The sequence below is a fragment of the Schistocerca piceifrons genome, chromosome 3 (genome assembly GCF_021461385.2).
Source record: "Schistocerca piceifrons isolate TAMUIC-IGC-003096 chromosome 3, iqSchPice1.1, whole genome shotgun sequence".
Taxonomy (NCBI): Eukaryota; Metazoa; Arthropoda; class Insecta; order Orthoptera; family Acrididae; genus Schistocerca; species Schistocerca piceifrons.
Window position 1 is genome coordinate 881,041,842 of NC_060140.1, and position 26,604 is coordinate 881,068,445.

Consider the following 26,604-nt stretch of genomic DNA (forward strand, 5'->3'; position numbering starts at 1 on the left):
CCCACAACATAAATAAATAAATCAAAAAAAGGACAAAATTTAAGCAAAAGTCACATCCTGCACTAATTCATGGAGCACTGATGTTAATGACAATAAGAAAAATGATTACAATAGGTGCAATATTTGATCACCAGTTAGTTCTACAATTTCTACCATAATGTAATGAGAGTAAGCAATCCTTTAGGTATGTGAAAATATTGAGGTGCTCTTAGGTTATGTTTCCAAGGCTAACTGTAGTCTCAAATAACTTGCTTCAAAGCAATACAATACTACCCCAACAAAGACAATCCTACCCACAATAAGACTGTGGCTAGTAAGGCACCGTGATGTTGAAGCTAATCATCATGTTAAATACCCACAACTCATATGAAGCAAAAATGTTAGTGGCAATACTGAACTTCTCAGCTGGCTTACATATCACCTGTTCTGGCATATAGCATGAAACAGAGAAAACAAAATGTCACCACAATGTGAATACACCATTGCTCTTTAATAAAAATTAAATTACCCCATTTTGGGTGACATCAGCCCCTCTCTGCATGAGTTACTGCATTTTCACTCATAGTCTACGGCAGCTTGGATGTTAATAAATAATCACTCATTAAAAATGTTTGTGAAACATGGGCTGTGTCTGTTTAAGGCATTTACAAGAACAGACAGTAGCTATAGACAGTGAAATAAATGTTATCTACCAACTGACAATTTGGTCAGCAACAGGTCATGATACTCACTGTTTTCAGTTTCTGCTTCTGCTAAGTTTACCTTTAGTTTGTATAGTCATGGCTTGTGAGGGGCAAGCATTATCTTCTCAAGGAAAACAAATGCTTTCTGAGCTCAGAGTCAGATGGTGATCAAGAAACTGTTACAGTTACAATATCCCTAGTATCCACTCCAATTACGCATTAGTCTAGACGGGGGAAAAAAATAGATTTTGTGCTTAAGGAGCAAACTCATTAATTACCCCCTCCCAAAAAAAAACACATACTTTTGTGGCACTATGAATGGGGGATGGTGTTGAGGGGGGCCATAGGGTGGGGTGCAAGGGAGGGGGGGGGGGGGTGAGGTTGCAGACTGCATGTCATTGAAGTTTTAGCATTAGACTTCTTGTAGAATAAGTGTTTTCGTGTCACTCTCGTGTAACCAGTGTGGAAAAGGTGACTCTGTTACAGTTTATAGCCTTTGGCAATATGAGCCACAGCCTCCACTGAAATGTAATAAGTAGTTAAATATATGGTCAGAGATATATTTTAATTTGCTGTAGAGTAAGTAGATACACCTTCCATAACAGCCGTCCGCAGCTTGTGGTCTTGCAGTCACGTTCTTGCTTCCTGAGCACGGGGTCCTGTGTTCGATTCCCGGTGGGGTCAGCGATTTTCACCTGCCTTGAGATGACTGAGTGTTTGTGTTGTCCTCATCATTTCATCATCATTCATGAAACTGGCGAGACTGGACTGAGCAAAGGTTGGGAATTTGTATGGGTGCTGATAACCACACAGTTGAGTGCCCCACAAACCAATCATCATCATCATACATAGCAGACATCTTGCAGTGATTGCAGGAATGGCTCAGGAGAGCAAATATTGCTGCTACAAGCTGTGCTGCATGCCTTGTGAAGTGTGGATCGTCAGTTCAAATCCCACCACCAGGAAATATTTGTTATTTAGTATTTAAATTTCTGGAAGATTTTCAAAACTTTTACACTTGTAAAGTTTACTTGTTTTTGAATATTCTATGTTGGTATAAATAGCAGCATTCTCTTTCTGGAAGTCAGCACTGTTCTGGCTGTACATTTAGTGTCTATAATAAACGTGCTTTCAGTGCTAAGTATTGTACTTCACTGACTAGTCTGCTTTTGTATTTGGACTTTGTGTGGTTACGATGTGGCATGGTTTGGTAGAGACACTGGATACTTCAAAACATCTGCATCACCGTGACTAATTACGCAATGTAAAAGCCATCTTTTACATGGACAAGAGCCAGAATACAAGCCAGATCATTCCAGAGCTCTGTATATTCAGGAGACCAATAGTAAGTCAAGTAAGTCAACTGCACATGAGGCATGGGGAAACGATACAATCGTCCATATAAAATGTTATGGCCCTATGCAACATTGTTATTCTCAGTATGACAGAAGTTGACAGAATTTCACGTTTCATGAAAGGAGTCACAGAAGACATTTATCAACACCTTCCAGTAAAAGATGAAAACAACAGTCCATCAAGGGGTGCCAGTGCACTGCAACAGAAAGAGAGTCGGATGAAAGAGGTACCATTGACTCCCAAGTGTGGAGGACCACCACCACCACCACCACCACCACCACCTCCTCCTCCTGTTTGGAGCGTTTTCAGCAACAAGTACTAAGGGAAAAGATACAGAGGTTTAAGGCGGCCAGAGATCTTGTACTGAGCACACAAGAGATAGTGGCCTCAAATGTCTACCTCAAACGTGAGGAAGTAATAGGGAATATTTAGGAAGAAATCAAACAATGGAAAATACAGGATGGAATGTAACAATATTATGAGACGGAAAGTTGCTACTCACCATACAGTGGAGATGCTGAGTCACAGATAGGCACAACAAAAAAAAGACTTCCACAATTAAAGCTTTCGGACATTGGCCTTCATCACCAATAAGCATGCAAGCACACAAGCAACCGCGCGCGCACAGCAGACACACACACACACACACACACACACACACACACACACACACACACACACCAGGGTGCGATTTGTGCTTTTACCAGTGGGGGGGATGTTACTAGCTTGGACCGTGGCGTTAACATAGTTAAACAGCTATTTATAAATAGATGTTAATGCCGAAACTCACTATTGACGCGTATGCACTATCAGAAAAGCCATCCCTTGTTATATCTTTAAAAGTACATTATAGGTAAAGCTTACTTACAAAATCATCTACATACGGGTACAGATATACGAGGGGAATTCAAAAAGTAGAGGCACATTTGTGAAAAGTTGTACTTATTCTGATGATAGAAAACTGAAACATATTAATAGTAAGACTTATTAAAAACTTTCAGTGTTCGGCTCCACAAATTTAAATTATATGTAAAGTTTTACTCCAGTGCGTGGGAAATAAATATCCCAGGCTGGGATGCATAAACTAAAACCAGAGGAGGGGATGGTCTGCTGCAGACGGGGGGAAATCCCCACCATCCCCCCCTGCAAATCGCACACTGACACACGCACACAAACGACTGCAGCCTCAGGCAACGGAAAGCACACTGCGAGCAGCAACACCAGTGCATGACTGGGTAAGGAGGAGGCTGAGACGGGGAGGGATAGTATGGTGGGGGCAGCAGATAGTGAAGTGCTGCAGGTTAGACGGAGGGCAGGGGAGGGGGGGGGTGAGTAGTGGAAAAGGAGAGAAATAAAAAGACTTGGTGTGGTGGTGGGATGACAACTGTGTAGTGATGGAATGGGAACAGGGAAGGGGCTTGATTGTTGAGGACAGTGAATAACGGAGGTTGAAGCCAGGAGGGTTACGAGACCATAGGATGTATTGAAGGGAAATTTCCCACCTGCACAATTCAGAAAAGCTGGCGTTGGTGGGAACAATCCATAGGGCACAGGCTGTGAAGCAGTCATGGAACAGGGTGGTCCACTTGTTTCTTGGCCGCAGTTTGTCGGTGGCCATTCACGCGGACAGAGAGCTTGTTGCTTGCCGTGCCTACATAGAATGCAGCACAGTGGTTGCAGCCTAGCTTGTAGACCACATGGCTGGTTTCACAGATGGCCCTGCCTTTGATGGGATAGGTGATGTTAGTGACCAGACTGGGGTAGATGGCGGCGGGAGTATGTATGGGACAGGTCTTGCATCTAGGTCTATTACAGGGTATGAGCCATGTGGTAAGGGATTGGGAACAGGGACTGTGTAAGGATGGATGAGTATATTGTGTAAGTTTGGTGGACAGGGAATAACACTGTGGGAGGGGTGGGAAGGACAGTGGGCATGACTTTTCTCATCTCAGGGCAGGATGAGAGGCAATTGAAACCCTGGCGGAGAATGTAATTCAGTTGCTCCAGTGCTGGGTGGTACTGAGTTACGAGGGGAATGTTCCTCTGTGGCTGGACGGTGGGACTTTGGGAGGTGGTGAGAGACTGGAAAGATAAGGCACGACAGATTTGTTCTTCTACAAGGTTGAGAGGATAATTACGGTCAATGAAGGCTTCAGTGATACCCTTGGCATATTTCAAGGACTGCTAGTCACTGCGGATGCGACGACCATGGGTGGCTAGGCTGTATGGAAGGGACTTCTTGGTATTGAACGGGTGGCAGCTGTCAAAGTGGAGGTACTGCTGGTGGCTAGTAGGTTTGATATTGACAGAGGTTCAGATGTAGCCATCTTTGAGGTGGAGGTCAACATCTAGGAAGGTGGCTTGTTGTGTTGAGTAGGACCAGGTGAAGCAAATGGGGGAGAAGTTGTTGAGGTTCTGGAGTACTGTGGATAGGGTGTCCTCATCTTTGATCCAGATAGCAAAGATGTCATCAGTGAATCTGAACCAGGTGAGGGGGTTTAGGATTCTGGGTTTTTAGGAAGTGTTCCTCTAGATGGGCCATGAATAGGTTGGCATAGGATGGTGCCATGCCTGTGACCATAGCCATACCCCAGATTTGTTTGTAGGTAATGCCTTCAAAGGAGAAGTAATTGTGGGTGAGAATATAGTTAATGATGGCGACTAGGAAGGATGTTGTTGGTTTGGAATCTGTCGGGCATTGGAAAAGGTAGAGTTCAATAGTAGTATGGCCAATGGAAGATGATTACAAGCAACCTGAAGAATGAAGTTCATCGCTGCACCCTGGACGAGGTCACGACCCAAGATGATGCAGACATTCCCCATTGTCGTATGGAGGTAACAACCACTCGTCTAGCTGCCAAATTCAAGAAAACTAAGTGACAATACTATCTATGGAAGTGTTCTCACCACAGATAAAAATCCTCCATGGACTAAGATGACAGGAAATCTTATCAATGCCAACTTCACCAGTCACCCTACCCGGGCGTTACTTGACTCGGGTGCTTCTTTTTCTGTAATGTTGAAAGTTTATCATTGTCACTTACAGAAGATTATGTTCTGTGAGATGGAAGCAATTGTGCTGGAGGTCTTAAATGGACGATACGTCCAGCTGACAAGAACATGCGTTGCAAGAATGCATGCAGTGTGACAGAACACATCCCCAAGAAGATAAGAGCTCTAGATTGACAAAGTTATTCCAATAAGTTCACATTACAGTGATTGCTCTGGATGGTTGTTCACTATGTAAGACCTGTTATCATTAATGAGATGAGTTCCAGTTATCAATCACGATGGTCAGTTAAAATCAGGAGCTTTTGTCAATTGCAAGAAGCTACTCAGGCTCACAAAAGAGATCTACATACTAGTGACAATCATGAGAATTGTAGGAGGTCAAGGATAACTTTGGACGCTAATTGTCAAGAGCAGACAGAACTCATCTCTAAAGGTACATACATATGAAGAGTCAAACCAGTCCAAGATGGGCAGCTCAGTGCCACCGAATCTTACTCCGCCACCACTACCAACAATGCTGTGGGGAGGTACTATCAAACTGGCAACAGGACATGGCCTGACCAAAGAACTATATCAGCGAGCGTTAGCTGTCCTGCACCAATTTTCAGATCCTTTCAAATCTGGAATGGAGGAAAGACAGCCCAGTGGCCCATGATGAAACTCCAATTATCCAGTGTTCATATACTGTGTCTCTGACTAAACAATGGATAATAATAGAGGAAGTGGAGAAGATGCTGAATGATGACATCACTGAATGTTCACAGAGTCTTTGGTCCTCTCTGGGAGATGCTCATGCAGGATGGCACATGACATTTCTTCATCATCTACTGATGACTGAACGAAAAAAATTATGTCTTCACATTGCCATAGATTGATGACAACCTAGACTGTATGAAAGTATTTCTCAACTATGGACATGGAGAAAGGCTACTGGCAAATCAAGACTGACTGGGAAAAGACTACCTTCATAACTCCTGACAATCTCTGCAAGTTCAAAATTATGCTGTTTGGACTATGCAAGGCTCCAGCCACCTTCGAATTTATGATGAACAACCTGCTCCACCATCTTAGACAACTCTGTTGAAGTGCGTTCAGACTTCAGGCCTTTGCTTGAATCCTAAAAGTGCCTCCTCACTGCCCAATAAATAAAAATTTGTGAAGGAGTGTGTCCCAATTCCGAGAATATAAGAGCAGACACAGATTTTCGGACTCCTTGGCCCATATGTGATATAAGCAGTTTTCTCAGAATGTGCTCTTACTACCAGTGATTCATAAAGCATTTCTATACCAAGACATGTGCCTTGCAAGAACTACTGCAGGGTGACAGCAAATATTTCTTCTGGAACGAGGTGCAGGAAAGCTCTTTCCTTGTTTTAAGAAGATGCCAACATTTTCCCCAGTCCTAGCATTGCACAAAGAGACTGCAGAGATGGAACTCCACAACGAAGTTATCAGGTATCAGATAGGTGCAGTTCTAGTATAAATTCCATATGCTGATGAGAAGGTGATAGCTTATGGCTCCATAGTACTCTCCAAGTCCAAGCTGAACTACTCTGCAACTGCGAATGAATGCATTGAAGTTGTTTGGGGCATCAGCAAGTTCTGGCTGTATTTATTTGGCAAACCACTTACTGCTATGACAGCCACCATTCTGTAAGTTGGTTGAATAGCCTGAAGGATATGCTGGGTTGACTGGCAAGATAGGCATTGAGGCTTCAGGAGTACGATGTCACAGTGGTATTAAAAAACAGGCACAAAAGCAAGGATGCCAACTGCCTTTCAAGGAAACCTTTGGCAATGAGGATATCTTGGTCATTGCTGCATTAAATGGCACTTCTGCTGAACAGAGGGAAGATTTGGCATTGCTGAAATAATAGAGTTGTTGAAGGAGGAGGAACTTAGTACAGGAAAATTCCAATTTTAAACAGAACATTGTGTAAGAGGAACTATATCCCAAAGGGACAGAAATGGTTGCTCATCTTCATGGCTCATCTATGGCCAGCAATCATGAAGTATTTTCATGATGCTCAAACATCTGATCACCTGGAATTTGTGAAGGCTCTAGTCAGAATCAGACACAGATATTACTTGCCAGGTCTCTACTGATCTGTTTGACACAACCCAGACATTGTAGCGAATGCCAACAATGGAAGCACATGCCTCAATTACCTTTGGTGCATTTGATACCAATTCCACATGCAGCAGTACCGTTCCACTGGATTGGAATTGACCTCATGTACAGGTTCCTGAAGTCTATGAACGGGAATTGATGGATAATAGTCTGCAATGTCTATCTCACCCACTACACTGTCACTGAAGCTGAGCTGTGCTGACTGCTGAAGCACCAGAAATTGCAAGGTTCCTTGTAGAGGACCTAATTTTGAAGTGCAGAGTACCCCTTGTGATGATCTCTGATTGTGAAAAAGTTTCCAGTTAAGACTATTATATCTGTAATTTCAGGCTGCACTGTCACCCACAGGAAGACAATTGCCTATTAACACAAATGAATGGTCTCACGGATTGCTTTAATAAGACATTGGCAGATACACTCTCTATGTAGGTTGATTTCAAACACAGAGATTAGGATACAATATTGCCTGTTGTGGCACTCACATAAAACACAGCAAAGCAAGATACTACAGCTTCATACTATTCATTCTGCTCTGTGATCAGGGGGCCAAAACAACAGTTCATACATTGTTCTTGTTTCAGTCACATGATACTCAGAATGACTACATGAAACATGTCAACAGGACCACAGAAGCAAGACAGCTGCCTTGTGTACAGACCCTTGATGCCCAGGAGAAGGACTGACAGCACTATAATGCCAAGCACCAGCCAGTGAGACAGCCTAAGAGACCTGATATGCATTTTTATGCCTGTGTGGAAAGTTACTGAAACACTACTTTGGGTCACATTGTACCCTGTGTCACTTGTCAGATATCACATACGAAGTGGAAGATTATGGCCCTTCACAAAGACGACAAAAGCGCAGAGACATCTATGTCCTCCATATGAAGACTTACTGCAGTCCTGAAGCTCAGACTGACATTGGAGGTTTCTCCATCAATGAAGCTGATGCCCCAAAATTAACATGAAACTTCTACGGGAGGGTCTACCACTTACCACTGAAGCTCATCAAACTGAGGAATACATGACAATGCAACATGTATGAAATGATCCTCCAGTGCTACCATACAGAGGATTCTTATCCCAGACAAGATCTAGATCCAGGGTGCTGTAATTGGCTCCAATGAGGACATCTAAAACTACAGGTGGCTGTTTCTTCAGGAGAGGGCATTGTGCTACAGGCCTCTTGGAGAAGTGGTTAGTTTTGCTTCCTGGTGTACTGCAGTCCTCTGGTTCAAATGCCATCAGCAAACATTTGTTGTTTAGTATTTAAAATTTCCGGAAGGTTCTTGAAACTTCTTATGTTTGCATAGTCTGGAATATTCTTTGTATAAGCAACAGCATTCTCCATTCAGGAGTCAGTTCTGTTCCGGACGTATATATGTGTCTGTAATTAATGTGCATTCAGTGCTAAGTGTTTTATTTCATTGATGACTGTGCTTCCAAACTCGACTTGAGTACAGCTACAATGTGACAGTATCATGGTATCTTTTTGGCGAACATGAGGCCAACATCTATTGTATAGGATAGTGACCTATAAGTTCCAATAAAAGTGTTCAGTGCAAGTGGAACTTTTCAACCTTCGATGTACTTAAAAACATTTTCCAGTTATTCAGTTCTGAAACTGTACTGGAATTATGTAAGCCTCCTCAGGAACAACACAGGGCAAAGAGTGTGTATTTGATTGTTAATGGCACACGGGTGTCAGAAGCCAATTTGACTTTGCAGGACACTTTTAGTGATTGTGCTGTCGATTTGAGTACCATTTCTCCTGTTAGTCAATCTTTTTCAGGGGGATACATCAACATAAAGAAAGACCAAATGACATAGCTGCTGAAAATGACAGCTGATTAAAATACAGTGCTATGTGCACTGGACATGTTTATCCAAGGTTACAAAATGATGTATATGAAAATTGTGAGAGCAACTGGAGAGTAAAGACCACCCTTATTTTTCATTTTGATATTCTACTTGCAAAACCCAAACACTGTGCTCAATAACTTTTTGACTGCTTGACAGCTAGTGAAAAGCAGAGGCACCTCAGTGTTGCAACAAATTGACAAGATGATACAAACTGATAGGACATTTCTGTAATGAACTCTTACTGCTGACTGAACATGGCCTCAGAATTTGGAACTGAAATTTAGATAATCCCTGTTAGATAAATGATGAAGTTTTTCCTTTCCTAGACCAAAAGATAATGTACCATTTTTGTGAGAAAGGAAAGAGAATTTTTGAAAGAGTGCCTGTAGAGTACTGTGTATCAAGCACAATTCAAGGGCTTCTACTATGAACTAAACATGAAATGAATCATTTTACCAGGCATTATGTCCTACAAAATCATTCACTTCTCCATACATATACACGCAAACAATGATCTATAATGAGTAGTCAAATGAAAACAAGAGAGATGGAACAAAAATAAGTAAACTCTTTAATATGTCCAAAGTAATTGCCATAACTGTTAATACATTTATCCCACAGTGAGACAAGACGGTCAATGCCTTCATGAAAAAATGTTTGCTGTTCCCTATGCAACTGTGAATGTACCCAAGCATGCACCTCTTCATCTGAAGCAAACTGATAACCATTAATGTCTTTTCTCATGGCTCCAAAAATATGGAAATTGCATGGAGACAGATAGGGACTATTTGAAGGATGTATAAGGGCTTACCAGTGAATATTCTGCAGTGTAGTTGGAACAAACTGGGCAACATGTGAACCCGTCCAGAAGTTTCGCTGGGAGCCCTTAAACATCCTCCATACAGTCCTAATCTCTCTCCATGCAATTCACATTATTTTCAGAGCCATGAAGGAAGACATTGGTGGTCGTCAATTTGCTTCAGATGAAGAGGTGCATGCCTGGGTATAATCATAATTCTGTAGACAACTGCAAACATTTTTCCATGAAGGCAAAACATTTTGTACACAGATATTAGTTCCATATTTTACATACATTTTGTATTACCTATCCACTGGATTTATACTGTCCTTGTCCTTCTTTTCCCACATCTTTGATTAATTATGTCAATGTTACTAACATTATTTAACAAGGAGACAAAATAGCTGGCCAGTACTTACCTTTGGGGGGTGAAAATCCGATTACTGCCAATATGTACATATGCACATATAAAACTAAAAACGAATTTAGGTTTTTGAACTGTTAGTTCCTTCCTTGGGGAAGAAAGGGAAAGACAAAGAGAGTGAGAGAGAGAGAGAGAGAGAGAGAGAGAGAGAGAGAGATTATGGTTAAGATTTGACTATTTGACTAGAGCAGTAGGACACTCAGAATCCAAGGTGAAATGGATTTATCTGTTGAGGAAGAGATGAGACAAAGGTGAAGGACCATGTGTCAGAGAGAGTAAGAGGTCAAAGATGGTATGGATGAGAACTCCGTACAAAGATTACAGAAGAGCAGAAAGAACTCTACCTAGGACTAAACTCAATGACAAAGGGGAAAAGCAGTGGGGATTGACAACATTTGTGTGACAGAGATAAAACACAGGAAAATATTCTGAGGAGATAAAATAAAACCTGGAATGTGCTCTCAGCACCATGTCAGTACAGTAACAGGAAAATTCCCTCAAACCAAATCCTTTAAAGACAAGTCAGTATCTTCCATCTTTGCTCTAAACAAACAAACTGAAAGCAGTATATAACCTGGAATGGTATTGCCCTGGAACATGCAGATTAACCAACATGTGAGTGTCATACTGGGACAGTCACTGACATACAAACAGCACTGTGAGAAGACTCATAATAAAGTAGCAAGACTTAACTTACTGAGAAAATCTGCTAACAGCAGCAAGAATTTGAGATGGAAGATTTGGAGAAGCTTGAACTGCTTCAGAAAGAGTGCAGCACCAGTGAAGGCAAACTTGATAAAGTGAGGCCTTATAGATGAGCTTGATGGCAGACGTGATTGTAAGGAATACCAGGATATGGAATATACCTGGACCTGTACTAACTGTCCCAGTAAATGCATTCCTGATGAATTGTGGCAGGGAAGCGACAATGTGTTGGTGTAGCCCAATTCTGTGTTGAAAAACTCTGACCTCCGGACATGAAAAAGTAAAGTAAGTGTGAGTATATGTGGAAGAACAATCTCTTAATTGGAATTTCGCCTTCTGAAGACAAGACCATGCTCTCTCTCTCACATGTAGGAGATTATGGGTTTGAATCTCATCAGGGGCAGTAATTTTTTTTTTAAATGTAATTTTTTATTTCCATCCCTATGTCACATCATCTTAGTCATAATACCAACTGCTCCATTTGCTCTCATATATCTTAATGTCATTCTTTCTCCACTTGAAATCTTTGTTCATGTATTTTGAATTAATTTTATGTATTAATTTCGATTTAATTTCCTTTGTTTTATCCTCCTGTTTCTTTGTCCAGGTTATTTTGATCATTATATCTATGTCTCATTTTGCTCCAATTTTGTTTTGTTTATAAACCCTTCTTTCATTTACATTTTCATTTGTTTATTTTGTCCATAGTGCAGTAGGAATTTAGGTTATGTTTTAAACATTGCACCACAATTACCATGCAAAAAGACTGTGCAGACCTGGTAAGAAAACATATATATTGCACACTATTGCACAGTCTATATAAATAGATTATTTTATCTTTTGTTTTTTAACTAATCAATTGTAATCTTCCAACAATCAAATATTAGAATAGAAAACTATAATTAAATTCACATTTTCAGCAGTTCCAGTTATAGAAATAATGATATAAAGAGAAAATGAAACAAATAAAAAAGTTCAAATGGTGATTAAAATGACGTGACAAATGAATAGAAATAAAAAAATTACATTTAAAGCAATTAACTGAATAAAAATAATGATCAAAGTCATTTCAATAAAGATTAAAAAATTACTGAACTTAACAAGATTTGAACCCACAACCTTCTGCATGTGAATGCTATCACCCTATCCATTACACCACCCAACCAGTCTTTGTAATACACCCTGTTTAATGCTATCGAGCACCACACAAAATTATGAAATTGTTTTTGGTCACTTACTTGCAAATGAGGGCCCACCAGGGCAAATAGCTGCAGGGTGTGGTACCTTGGGTCTTTACCTACATCATTGTATATTTGGTTTTAAAAAGTCGATCTCACCACTAGGTCTGGTATTCTTGTCTGACAGTTTGGACAGCCTGCCAGAAGGCATGAACATAGACAACAGCTGCTAGGCAGCAGTCCTATGGCAAGTGCTGCTGTCACTGCCACAGCATTATGCGTGGGTCATGTCCGCTGTGTTGGCGTTTCGGCACTAACGGCAGCCCTATAAAGCCTACAGTGCAGGTGCTCAGAAGTTAGTTGTGTTCAGACTGTGCTCTGGCACCATACATTGTTCTCATTGTTGTTTAGTTCCTGATCTTGCTACATCCAGGCTATCGATTTGGTTCTTGTTGTTCATAGCTGTTATCTTTCTGTGATTCTGGCAATTCACCATCAACGCCCTAGGCTGGTCAGCCTGCGTCTCTGAGTCATGTCAGATTCTGGTTACCAGACTGGGCGCCTCTCATTTTAAGGTAAACTCAGTCTGTTACCACAATCTTTTCTACACTGGTGTCCAAACTTAAAGCAACAAACTGGTGTTTCCTCGCCCTGTGTTTAATTCACAATATGATCATACAAACTGTCAACAGATGTCCATACGATCATGTCCTGCACGGAAGATGCCATTTTGGTCAATGGAAAACCACATTAATGATGACATGAGGGCATCAATCAAATGGAGTAATGTCTGTCGGGTACATCCACATCAACAATCACCGTGTACACAGTCACAGGCAGTGCAGTATGGCACTGAGAAAACACCTACCAGACTCCGTGCAGTGCGAGGCCATAGGAAGAACGGAAGCAGGACAGTTGCAAACTCATGTGGTCTGACAGCTTAATGGGAATTGTTTCTCGGCTGTGGCAACAGTTTATAGACACTGAAACGCTATCACGGAGACCAGGGCAGGGTGGACCACATGTGAGATCAGAAAGAGAGGACTATTATTTGGCTGTAAAGGTACCACCTTAGTATTGAGTAAAAGTGGCATCGGATCTCGCAGCAGTAACTGGACATAATGTATAGAGACAAAAGGGGTAGAGAAGACTTTGACGTAGTGGCCTTCATTGTCAGAGACCTGCCTTATGTGTGTGTCTGACACGTCTTCACACAGGAAACGTCTAGAGTGGAGTCGTCAACATGCCACCGGTACAATCAGAGTGTGGGCCAATGTTCTTTTGACAGATGAGTCCCGATTTGGTCTGGAGAGTGATTCTCAACGGATTCGCATCTGAAGGGAATGTGAAAAACGATTTTGAGACCTGAGCATTGTGGAAAGAGAATGATATTGAGGAGGATAGCTAACTGTGTGGGCAGGGACTATATTGGTCACTTTAAGATCTTTCCATGAAATTGTATGGGTGAATCAGAAATATTTAAATGCTGTCAGGTATTATGATGAGGTCTTGGGACCTCATGTACAGATGTTGCAAGAGTCTGTGTGCCCAGACTTCATATTGATGGATGATAACACTTGACCTCATTGAGCATGAGTGGTTAATGTTTTCTTGGAAATGGAAGATACTGGATGCACAACATGGCCTGCTCACTCTCCCAATTCGAATAACATTGAGCATGACTGCGATGCACTAGGGAGACCGGTTGCATCACGTCAACATCCACCGACCACTCTTCAAGACTTGCGAGCAGCTCTGCAGGAAGAATGGGCATTATTGCCTTAACATGACATTGATAACATTACTCACACCTTGCTCTGTCGCTGTCAGGCCTTTACTGCTACCAGAGGTGGTCACACCACGTAGTGAGCACATTAACCAGTAGCCGGAATGTGGGTGCAAATTTGTTAAGTTGAAAAAAAAAAAAAAAAAAAAAAAAAAAAAAAAAAAAAAAAAAAAAAAAACATTTTTTTTTTCTCCTGTTCTGCATGTTGCAGTTGTTTACATTCTGTTTTTTTACATCGTTTCGACTTTGCTATCACCTGTTTAAAGTGTTTTGTGGCAAAATGCTGGCCAGGGTGGCTGAGCGGTTCTAGGCGGTACAGTCTGGAACCGCGCGACCACTACGGTCGCAGGTTCGAATTCTGCCTCGGGCATGGATGTGTGTGATGTCCTTAGGTTAGTTAGGTTTAAGTAGTTCTAAGTTCTAGGGGACTGATGACCACAGCAGTTAAGTCCCATAGTGCTCAGAGCCATTTGAACCAGTTTTTTGTGGCAAAATAAATCCAACCTTGCAAAATTTTCATTTGTTGCTTTAATTTTGGACACAAGTGTGTATGTTCTCTTACCAACAATGATGGGCCAAAACATTATAACCACTGCCCACCACAAGACTGAATGCTACCTGGTGGTGCTGTGGGCATATGATATGGTGCAGAGCAGATACAAATGGGAAATCACTCTTGTGGAGACATGGGCTACAAATGGAAAAGTCTGCTGACTTAAGTGATTTTGATGAAGAGCCCAGAGCCGAGGAATGAGCATCTCTGAAATGGTGATGCTGGTCAGCATGCTGGTGAGCATCTATGGCAAATTGTTGATAAAAAGTGAAACTGCAAGTAGGCAACAAGAAGTTGGATGTCCATGCTTCATCACAAAACCTGTAAATCAGAAGGTTACCCATTCTGTAAAGCAGGACAGGCAGCTATCTGTGACAGATCTGATAATAGAAGCACAATGCTGGTGTACTGGAGTAGGCATGAAGTGCTTAGGAACATAATCTTCAGTGCACATTGTTGAACAGAATCCCCTACATTTTTCTGCACTGACCCTATGACATTGACAATTACAACAGCAGTGGGCAGAGGACCATCTATACTGGGCCATAAGTAAATTTTTGTGTCTTGATATGCCATCATACAGGTATATGTATGCTCGAAACACACAACACATCACAGGTGCAGACCAGTAGATGGAGTATTATACTGTGGGATACATTCAGCTGGGCTCCCATGGGACCTGTTGTAGTAACTGAAGGCTCAATGGTAACTGAACTACATGGACAAACTGCATCTTAAGGCCAAAATAGTACTACAATGATTTGAGGAGTGTGATAGTGAACTGATATTGATGTCTTGGCCATCAAATTTGCTTGATCTAAACCCTATGGAAGACACCTGGGACACAACTAGGCACCAGCTCTGTGCCCACAAACTACCAGCTCATAATTTATGGGAATTTTCTGACTTTTGGGTAGACATCTATTGCCACACATCTTTGGAAACCTATAAGAGATTTGTCGTTTCCATACTATACAGAATTGTTTCTATATTGTGTTCCAAAGGTGGAACAGCATGCTACTAACCTTGTGGTCATAATGTTTTAACTCATTATCATACATTCAAACAAGCACTCTGAAGAAATAGTGCAAACATCATGTATACTTCAACTTGTTTTCTGGGCTAAATTTACTCTTACAGTAATGTACGAGTTGATGATAAAGAAAATTACTTACTTGTGTGCTCGAATAATTCGTTTCAAAATTGTCTCCCCTATTTGATTGCGTACACCGGTACTCTGGAAAGCGAGTGAGATGAAGAACTGGTTTTCTATGTATATGTAATGCTTCGCTTGTGTAATTATATCCAGATATGCTTCGTGTATGCTCTCCTCCCATGTATCAGCCTCCAGGAAGCCTGCACTCCAACTTGAAGCACTACGTACAACCTGAAATGATGTTCCCACAGTTTTTGATGATAATATGTGTATTTACATATGTGTTGTATGAATTCTGATTTTCATTTTGCTTATCTACATTTATATCAAACAGAAAATTCAGCTAAGCTATTAATTATTTGCTACAACTATCACTTATGCTGTAAAATTTAGGAAAATACTTATATTGTTGTGCGAATGATACATTATCTTAGTGGTTTGACTGTGAACCATGAAGGACAAAATCAGTAGGCCAAAATGAGTACAGTTGAAGAATATTTCAGCTTTGGAAACGACCCACTAACTTTCAAAACTTGACATAGCAAACTGTAATACTTGGTAAACAAGGCTTTGTAGCCTCTACATCTGTGCGGGCTAGGATAAACAGGCACCAGAATTACTATCTCCACCAGTTCCTGTATCATTCACATATGATACAAGAAAGATTGTCAGTAAGGCCAAATTTCCCAAATCTTACCTTTATGCTCATTAGTAGAGGACTAATTTGTTTATCTATTTATGTGTGTCCTAAAATAAATTTTAAATGCATATTACTTTTTGATAAATGCATAACCATTCTTATAAATACACACCCTGCCAAATCTTTCTTCTTCTTAGCGTGTGCATTCAAGAAAAGAGGCATTGTTTATGAGAAGAAAGTAGCTACACAAATTCCTGACACGGTCACACACTTATGGCTTAAAAATGCATGAATCCTCACACTGTTATAGTTCCTTTGTGAATTTTTTTTTAAAACAACCCTTCTGATTGAAACAATGAGTTCACAGAAAGTGAATTCTATTAATACTATTAACAGAAGTGTACCTCCTAAACAATTTTTACTTCGATTTTACTTGTCCCTATACTGAAGGAATTTTAGGGTGTCAAGGTTGTGGGTTAATTTGTGTATGTCAAATCATACATCAATAACTTAGCCTCAGCAATCAAATGACTGAAGGGAACAGGACTTTGATGTTTGCTTTGACATACATAGTTCTGTTACCAATGGGCAGTGATCTGCTGTCATAGGAGACAATTTCTGCTAAAATAAATATGATGGAGAAAACATATGTATAGGTTACATTTTATTTGTGATGTCAACTTTGTGCTAGTGCAGAAACCAGTGAAACATTTTGAGGAGTATTCTCCAAGCGACATAGCTGAATTGAAGTTCAATCCTCTGATGCCATATAGGGAGAGGACAGGACATTTTCAAATTTTAAAAATCTTTCAAGTGCCAAAAGAAAACATTGCTGTCCTTAACAAAGAGGAATTATCATCATTGATGTTAGGAACAGTCCACTAAGGGTTTGAATCTGAAGGAGTTTCTGTTTTGCATTGGTTCATTTCTTTCAAGTGTATGGTTAAAGTACTTTTTAGTCAATATTTCTCATATTATAGTGCGTATTTCTGGAATTTTAGTGGCTATTTTCTGGCATTCTATGCAAGCATACTTAGGTAATTTTTAATGCCCTACATTCATTAGGCAATATATTTTGGACGACACAACATGTTTCTTCACTTTACTGGAATGTAGGTCTCAGAATTTTGAGAATAAACCTCTCCACAATTCACAATACATTTCTTGTACAGCATATCTGTGGAATGCATCTAACATTTCAGTTACACTCTTAGTGCTAACTAAAAGAGCACGTGATAAATCTTGCAACTCTTCTTTGAATATTTTCTATCTCCACAATTAACTAGATTTGATTAGGGTCTCAGACTGATGAACAATATTCAACAACTGGTTGAATGAGTTTTTTTTAAGCACTCTACTTTTTGGACAAATTACACTTCATGAAGTCAAATGACAAAGTCACATTACAATGCATTACATTACAATTATTAATGTTTAGTCTACATTGGCAGTATTTGCATCAAGGTATGCTCATCAATAATTCTCGCATCATTTTGTAACAAATTTTAATGATATCACTTGCATGTATACAATGGACTGTCTCTCAACTTGTGAAGATACAGTGATAAAAATATGCAAATGAGGATAAAATACTGTTCACCTGATATAAGAGACACCGAACAGAGGACAGACTCACTGAAAGAACAATAACTTGCTTAGCTTTCGAGAGAAGTTTTGTTCAGAGACAGTGACCCCCCTCCCCTCTCTCTCTACCCTCCCCCCTCCCTCTCCCCTTTTTTCTGAGTCATTAGTCTTCTGTGACAAATGTTTCTTGTAGCAACCTTTCCATCAGAGTAGCACCTGTATCCTATGTGCTCAATTATTTGTTGGATGTATTCTGACCTCTGTTTTCCCCTACAATTTTTACCCTCTACAGCTACCTCTAGTACCACAGAAGTTTATTCCCTAATGTCTTAACTTAAGTCCTATCATCGTGTCCCCCCTTCTTATCATTGTTTTCCAGAAGTTTGTTTCTTCACTGATTCTGCACAGAACCACCTCATTTCTTATCTTGTCAGTTCACCTAATTTTCACGCTCTTCTGTAGCACTACATCTCTAACACTTCAGTTCTCTCCTACTCCAGTTTTCATAGTGCCCACTATTCACTATCACACAGTGCTGTGCTTCAAATGTACAAGCCTAGAAATTTCTTTTTCAGATTATGCCTGATGGTTGATAATAACAGCCTTTTTCGGTCAGGAATGCCTAGCAGAATTCCTTATCATCATCTACTTCTTCGTCACCAATTTTTATTTTAAGTTTACCACTATATTCATTCCTGCTACTACTCAGTCCTGTCGTCTTTCATTGTTTATTCTCATTTCCTATTCTGTGTTCATTAAACTGTTCATTCCATTCTGAAGTTTTATTCCACTCATAAACATTTGTTATTTTCATCATTGCTTCTTTGATGTATGGAATGAATGGTAGAAATGAAAGAATGTGTATCTTACACCCTTTCTTGGTCTTCCATTCTTATTATGCATTCTTGGTTCTTGTACATATTATAGATTACCCATCTTTCCTTACAGTTTACAACTATTTCTCTCAAAAAATTTTGAACATCTTACAACATTTTACATTATCAAACACTTCTTCTACATTTCAAATCCTTTGAAGGTGTCCTGATTTTTTTTTTTTATTCTTGCTTCCATTATTAAGTGCAACATCAGAAATCTCTCTGGTGCCTTTATCTTTCTGAGAGCCAAACTGATCATCAAATAACAAATCCTCAACTCTCTTTTCCATTCTTTTTCACATTATTATCTTCAGTAACTTGGATGCAGGATCTGTTAAGTTGACCGATAGTTCTCACACTTATCTACCCTTGCTCTCCTCAAAATTGTCTAGATGATATTTTTCCAGATGTTTTAGAGTGCCTCCAGTCTCACGGATTTTACACACCAACTTCAACAGTAGTTTCTCTGCCACTTATGCCAGTTATTTAAGTAGTTCCCAGGGAATGGTATCTATCACTTTTGCCTTATTTGATCACAACTCTTCCAAAGCTCTGTTAAACTCTCAGTAATACTAGATTCCTTGTGTCTTCCATATTGACTCTCGTTTCTTTTCCTTTTATGTCATCAGACAAGACTGCTTTTCTATGTACTGAATATAATACAGGGAAACATTCCACGTGGGAAAAATATATCTAAAAACAAAGATGATGAGACTTACCAAACAAAAGCGCTGGCAGGTCGATAGACACACAAACAAACACAAACATACACACAAAATTCTAGCTTTCGCAACCAACGGTTGCTTCGTCAGGAAAGAGGGAAGGAGAGGGAAAGACGAAAGGATGTGGGTTTTAAGGGAGAGGGTAAGGAGTCATTCCAATCCTGGGAGCTGAAAGACTTACCTTAGGGGGAAAAAAGGACGGGTATACACTCGCGCACACACACACACACACACACATATCGAGTGTATACCTGTCCTTTTTTCCCCCTAAGGTAAGTCTTTCCGCTCCCAGGATTGGAATGACTCCTTACCCTCTCCCTTAAAACCGACATCCTTTCATCTTTCCCTCTCCTCCCTCTTTCCTGACGAAGCAACCGTTGGTTGCGAAAGCTAGAATTTTGTGTGTATGTTTGTGTTTGTTTGTGTGTCTATCGACCTGCCAGCGCTTTTGTTTGGTAAGTCTCATCATCTTTGTTTTTAGATATATTTCTATGTACTGAGTTTGCCATACCATTGACCATTTATTGTTTTTCCCCCTGGTGTACTACGATCTGTCCCTGAATGTTTTTGTACTTCCCTCTTTTGACCATCAATGGAAGCATTTCTTCTGTTACCCAAGATTTCTTCATAGCTGCCTTCCTTGTACTTATATTTCTCTGTCTAACTTCTGTGATAGTTCTTTATAGAGATGTACATTCTTCTTCAACTGAACTGTCTACTGTGGTATTTATATTACAATACTTACAGCCACTGAGAACTTCAAATGCATCCTGTAATTCCTCTCAACTTCACAAACTATAATCTTACTCTGTATCTGCTTCTGGATACACACAATCCAAAATTTGATTTTGGAACCCAATCCAGTCCAGGTTACTATTGGGTGATGAAGGGAGGTACTCCCTTATATTTGGCTCTTGGAGGTGGTGGGATGATTAGGGATATGTGGGGAAAGAGCACAGGAGATAAGTCTAGTCTGAAAACAGCTCTCCCGTGTCATCCCCCTCTCCCCATTCCACAAGCTCCCAATCCTCCCACCTCCCCCAATAATTAGTTACAAAGGGGTTCCCCCTTCATCACCCAATACTGCCCTGGGCTGGTACAACTGAACCACATCCTTCATCAGAGCTTTGATTACCAAATATCATGCCCTGAAATGAGGGACATCCTACCCAAAATCTTTCCCATCCCCCCTAAAGCGGTGTTCCATCACCCTCCCATCCTCCACAACATCCTAGTCCCTCACTATGCCACTCCCAGCCTCAACCCCTTGCCACAAGGATGATGTCCCAGCGGAAGACCCTGGTGCAAGAACTGCACAATTCACCCACCCAGCACTTCCTATTCCAGTCCTGTTACAGGCTTATCCTATGCCATCAGAGAACAGGCCACCTGTGAAAGCAGCCATGTCATATACCAGCTCTGCTGCCATCATTACACAGCTTTTTGTATTGGTATGACTACTAACCAGCTGTTCACCAGGAAGAACGATCACCACCAAACTGTGGCACAACATGCAGCTGAACGTAACATGCTTGATTTCAATGGCTGCTTCACAAACCAAGCCACCTGGATCCTCCCCTCCACCGCCAACTATTCTGGACTGCCCAGATGGGAGTTGTCCTTACAACGCATTCCCTGCCCCTGAAATTATCCTGGCCTCAAACTACGGTAACCTGCTGCCTCTACCCACAGTTTCGGACACTTCTGTCCTATCTATCACCTCTTTCCTATTCTTATCCCCTCACCCTCTCTGTGTGCTGCCCTCTGCCAATGCACCCACCTGTCTTTCTCCTTTCTCAGTTCTCTCCCTTTCTGCTCCTGCCCCCCTCCACCTGCCACACAGCCTCCCAACACTTCACCTTTTGGAAATTGAGTTACTGCATGCTCCGCTAGACAGTGCTCTTCTCTTCTCCCATCTGTACCCTGCTGTCCCCTGCCCCTGATTAATGCTTCTGCTCTACATGACAGTTGAATTCTGGTCTGAGCTGCTGGAGATGACGGTCATGTGTGCATGATGTGTAGACTGAATGTGTGTGTGTGTGTGTGTGTGTGTGTGTGTGTGTTTTTCCTTTCCTGGAAACGGCATTGCCGGAAAGCTAAATGTATACCCTTTTTACAGTGAGTAGCACTGCATCTTTTCCTCATACTGTTGGTGTTATAATACTTCAGCTCATAGACAAAATCCTTCTTCAGAAGTAAGAAACTCTGGAAAGTGCAGCTGCACATGCATGCACACATCAATGCCCATGGAGCTTCCTACTTCTGAAGGAGGAATTGTCTGAAAGCTAAACTATTAATCACATTCTTTTTCGGTGTGCTTGTCTGCGACTCAGTTCCTCCTCTGTGTGGTGAGTAGCAACCCATACTTTCCATATTATTTTTCTTTTAAGCAATAATTTGGAGTGACTTCTCTTTCCACTAGAACTTGAAAAGTATTACTCATTTGTTCGCTTCTTCCTGTTCTCTAATCTCAGTTTCATACGATTGAATGAAAGCTTAGGAGTTTTGAGAGCGAAGGCTCTGAAACCAGTATTTTCAGTTGTGGGTCTGTCAAGGCTCATTCCAGTGGTTCTTGTTTTAGGCCATTAGTTAATTGTTCCTGCTCTTCTGTTTCAAACACCCAGACACTGAAAGGATCATTTGTCACCTCTTTTTCACTTCAGCTTTATCTTCAGTGTGAAGAGCAAACTACATTCACAAAGCCGTTAATTTTAAGTAGCAAACACTAGTTGTTATAGTATAACAATAAATATAAAAACAAAATGAACACTTTCAGGGGCAATCAAATGAAAATGAGACAGATTGAAAAAATTAAGTAAACTGTTTATTATTTGAAAAGAAATCACCACAGCTATTAATACATTAACCCCACTGTGAGACAAGATGGTCATTGTCTTCATGGAAAAATGTTTGTGGTTGCCTATGATACTGTGATTGTAACCAGGTGTGCTGCACCTCCTCATCTGAAGTGCTCCAAATATATGTAAATCATATGGGGAGAGATCAGGACTGTATGGAGGATGTGTAAGGGCTCCCCGGCAAAACTTGCAGGATAATGCATGCCCACACGTTGTCATGATTGTTTCATCTAGGGTGCAGTAGTATAATTGGGAATCCCTTACACATCCTCTGTACAGTCCTGATGTTTCCCCACGTTATTTCCATATTTTTAGAGCCCCCTAAAAAAAAAAGACATTTGTGGACATTGATTTGCTTTGGGTGAAGAGCTGCATGTCTGGGTACAATCGTGATTAAGTAGGCAACTGCAAATATTTTTCCATGAAGGCATTGACCATCCTGTCTCACAGTGGGATAACTATATTAACTATTGTGGTGACTACTTTTGAATCAATAAATAGTATACTTACTTTTTTTCCATCTGGCTCATTTTCATTTGACTGCCTCTTATATAATTGCAGCAAGTCCTCAGCTGCATTGCCTGACAAAAAATGAAGCACCCATAAGACACTGTTGGATTTGAATGTAACTTTGTACACGAATAAACCATCGGCAGATATGTAAATGATTAATAGAGTTTTGATTCTCTATGACATTCAGATCAGCCACCAGAGAGCATTAGTTTTGTGTATGTTTAATGTTATTACCACAACTGGTAGGATATACACTGAAGAGCCAAAGAAACTTGTATACCTGCCTAATATCGTGTAAGGCCTCTGCGAGCATGCAGAAGTGTCGCAACATGACATGGTATGGACTCGACTAATGTCTGAAGTAGTGCTGGAGGAAACTGACGCCATGAACCTTCAGGGCTGTCCATAATTCTGTGAGAGTACGAGAGGATGGAGATCTCTGCTGAACAGCATGTTGCAAGACAGCCCACATATGCTCAATGATGTTCATGTCTGGGAAGTTTGGTGTATAGTGGAAGTGTTTGAACTCAGAAGTGTGTTCTTGGAGCCACGTGGGGTGTCGCATTGTCCAGATGGAATTGCTCAAGTCCTTTGGAATGCACAATGGACATGAATGGATGCAGGTGATCAGACTGGAGGCTTACGTACATGTCACCTGTCATAGTCATATCTAAATGTATGAGGGGTCCCATATCAACCCAACTGCACATGCCCTACACCATTACAGAGCCATTAACACCATAAAACAAAGGTCCGTATTTGTGATACTGCTGTGACTGGGAAGCTTGGACTGCTTATGAATGGTGTTGCATTGTGTTTATTGACTGCTTATTGATGGTGCTGCATTGTATTATTGATTAATTGTGGTTCTGTACTTCCTCGCTGGCCACCCTTGGTGAGAACGGTGGCGACATGCAAGAGGTCCAGTTCTTCCAATGTCATGGAGAGGCACAATGGTGTTTCTCTTGGCATAGGCAGCCATCTAGTATGACTTCAGGTCACAGCTCTTGACAGTGCAATGGCACAGCACGGATGTCTTGTGTTATCATGTGTTTCTGTTTATGCTATAGTATCATGGTGCCAATTTTCAACAGGACAATGACTGAGTACATGGCACGCTCTTTATGAACTATCTGTGTGATGTTGAGGTAATCCTGTGACCAGCAGCATCCCCAGATGTGTCCTTGATAGCACAAGTGTGGGGCTGGCTCAACTGTCAACTCTATCCCAATAACAATATCCAGGATATAAAGGCACAATGACAACAGCTGCGGGCCAGCTTGCCCCAGGACAGGATAAAATGGCTTTGTGATACCTGTCACAACCGAATCGCTGTGTTCATCCAGGCCAGATGGGGTGCAACACCACATTAAGATCCTTGTAAATTTGACTATTTTGTAACTACTGACAAAGCACATCACATACCCTCTCAGGCCATAAAGTTTAATTTAATTTCCTGCTCTCCCTCTGGGTGTTGCACTTTTTTTGGCAGGCAGTGTAAATACAGATTTTACAGTATTTTGACGTATTCACTTACCAGGTTGATTGCTTCTTCCGCATTTATCCCGACAGTTGTGGAGCATGAAAAATATTTCACTCTTATAGACTGTCAAAGTTTATTACTTTATAGTTTAAGTCAAACTGCAGTTTTTATCACATTTAATACTAATTGCTGCATGCACACACACACACACACACACACACACACACACACACACACACACACACACACACAGATTATATATATACAAATTACCACAGAATTGATCACAGTCACTGTGTAGACACCCAGTTTATTTGTTAAGTCTTCACACTATGACATGTTTACACACATCAAAGAGATTCATACGAGTGGTTGCCTTTCCACATTTTTATTTATTGTTTTCTTCACAAAATCAATTTTACTGCAGTAATGCAATGTGAGTTAGATGCACTTCAATTATAACTGTGCAAGGACAGTGCAGCTCTGTGTGTTGAACCAACATCCTTAACATAATAACACTGGGTAAAATTTGGGAGGCGAGTTTAAACATGATGTGAGTATTAAACTAACAGAAAACCACTGGCAGTTGAAGGATAAAAAAATTATGCTTTTAAGAGCATAGATGTGAAATCTGAACTATCCTATGATGAATACACTTAATGGTGAAACTTCCTGAAAACTATATATTGCACTAGGATATGTATTGGATCATTTGGAGACAGATTTCAGTCCAATACATAGTTTTAATCTGTCAATAAGTTCTATAATGGTTTACACTCAGATGAAGAGTGAGAGACTGATTCTGGAGCTTGTCTCTGCTGTGGGAATGACACGAAGTATGGGGTAATTTGATCTGGGCAATCTTCTGAGGTATGCAATTGCAAATTATACTTAACAATGCTGCAGGTGTGTGCAGTACATGCATCAAAAATAGTTTTGCATCAGCCCAGTTCTACGAACTCCTGAAGACAGACATTGACTGTGGATATTGTATCACAGACACAGTCCCTTTAACTGTTCAGAGATGTCACTAAACCCGCCCAAAGATGGAAACAACCTTGCATGAGCAGCACCTATTAGATGGAGGAGGTCCGACATCCGATCGGTTCCAGTCATTTCACCAGGAAGGAAGTACGTGGCTTGTGTTGTCTGTAGTTCAACCATGCCTAGACGGTCCATACCGCAGTTCGATCACATCTGCATTGTTACTTTGTGCCAGGAAGGGCTCTCAATAAGGGAAGTGTCCAGTTGTCTCAGAGAGAACCAAAGCGATGTCGTTTGGACATGGAGGAGATACAGAGAGACGGGAGCTGTCAATAACACGCCTCACTTAGGCCGCCCAAGGGCTACTACTACAGTGGATGACCGCTACCTATGGATTACGGCTCAGAGGAACCCCGAGAGCCAGGCAACCATGTTGAACAATGCTTTTCGTGCAACTACAGGATGTCATGTTACGACTAAACTGTGTGCAATAGGCTGCATGATGCGCAACTTCACTCCCGACATCCATGGTAAGGCCCATCTTTGCAGCCAAGACACCATGCAGCGTGGTACAGATGGGCCCAACAACATGCTGAATGGACCCCTCAGGATTGGCATGATGTTCTTTTTACTGATGAGTGTCGCATATGCTTTCAACCAGACAATCGTCGGAGTCGTGTTTGGAGGCAACCTGGTCAGGCTGAATGCCTTACACGCAATGTCCAGAGAGTGCAGCAAGGTGGAGGTTCCCTGCTGTTTTGGGGTGGCATTATGTGGGGCCGATGTATGCCGCTGGTGGTCATGGAAGATGCAGTAATGGCTGTACAATACATGAAATCCATCCTCTGACTGACAGTGCAACCAATATCGCCAACATATTGGCGAGGCATTCGTCTTCATGGATGACAATTCGCGCCCCCATCGTGCACATCTTGTGAATGACGTCCTTCAGGATAACATCATCTCTCGACTAGAGTGGCCAGCATGTTCTCCAGACATGAACCCTATTGAACATGCCTGGGATAGGTTGAAAAGGGCTGCTCACGGACGACGTGCCCCACCCACCACTCTGAGGGATCTACGCCAAATCACCGTTGAGGTGTGGGACAATCTGGACCTACAGTGCCTTGATGAACTTGTGGATAGTATGCCACGACAAATACAGGCATGCATCAATGCAAGAGCTACTGGGTATGCTGTACTGGTGTGTACAGCAATATGGACCACCACCTCTGAAGGTCTCATTGCATTGTGGTACAATATGCAACGTGTGGTTTTCCGTGAGCACTAAAAAGGGCGG

The 26,604-nt window shown here is 41.2% G+C and overlaps 1 protein-coding gene across 2 annotated transcripts in view; it reads right to left on the reverse strand.

Moving 5' to 3' along the window:
• The window catches only part of LOC124788227 (phospholipase D1), a 180,664-nt gene that overhangs the window by 31,961 nt on the left and 122,099 nt on the right, over nucleotides 1-26,604 (reverse strand). For both annotated transcript variants that reach the window (XM_047255408.1, XM_047255409.1), the window contains one exon: nucleotides 15,665-15,876. In XM_047255408.1, coding sequence (XP_047111364.1) covers nucleotides 15,665-15,876 — 212 coding nt within the window. The remainder of the gene's footprint in view (nucleotides 1-15,664; nucleotides 15,877-26,604) is intronic.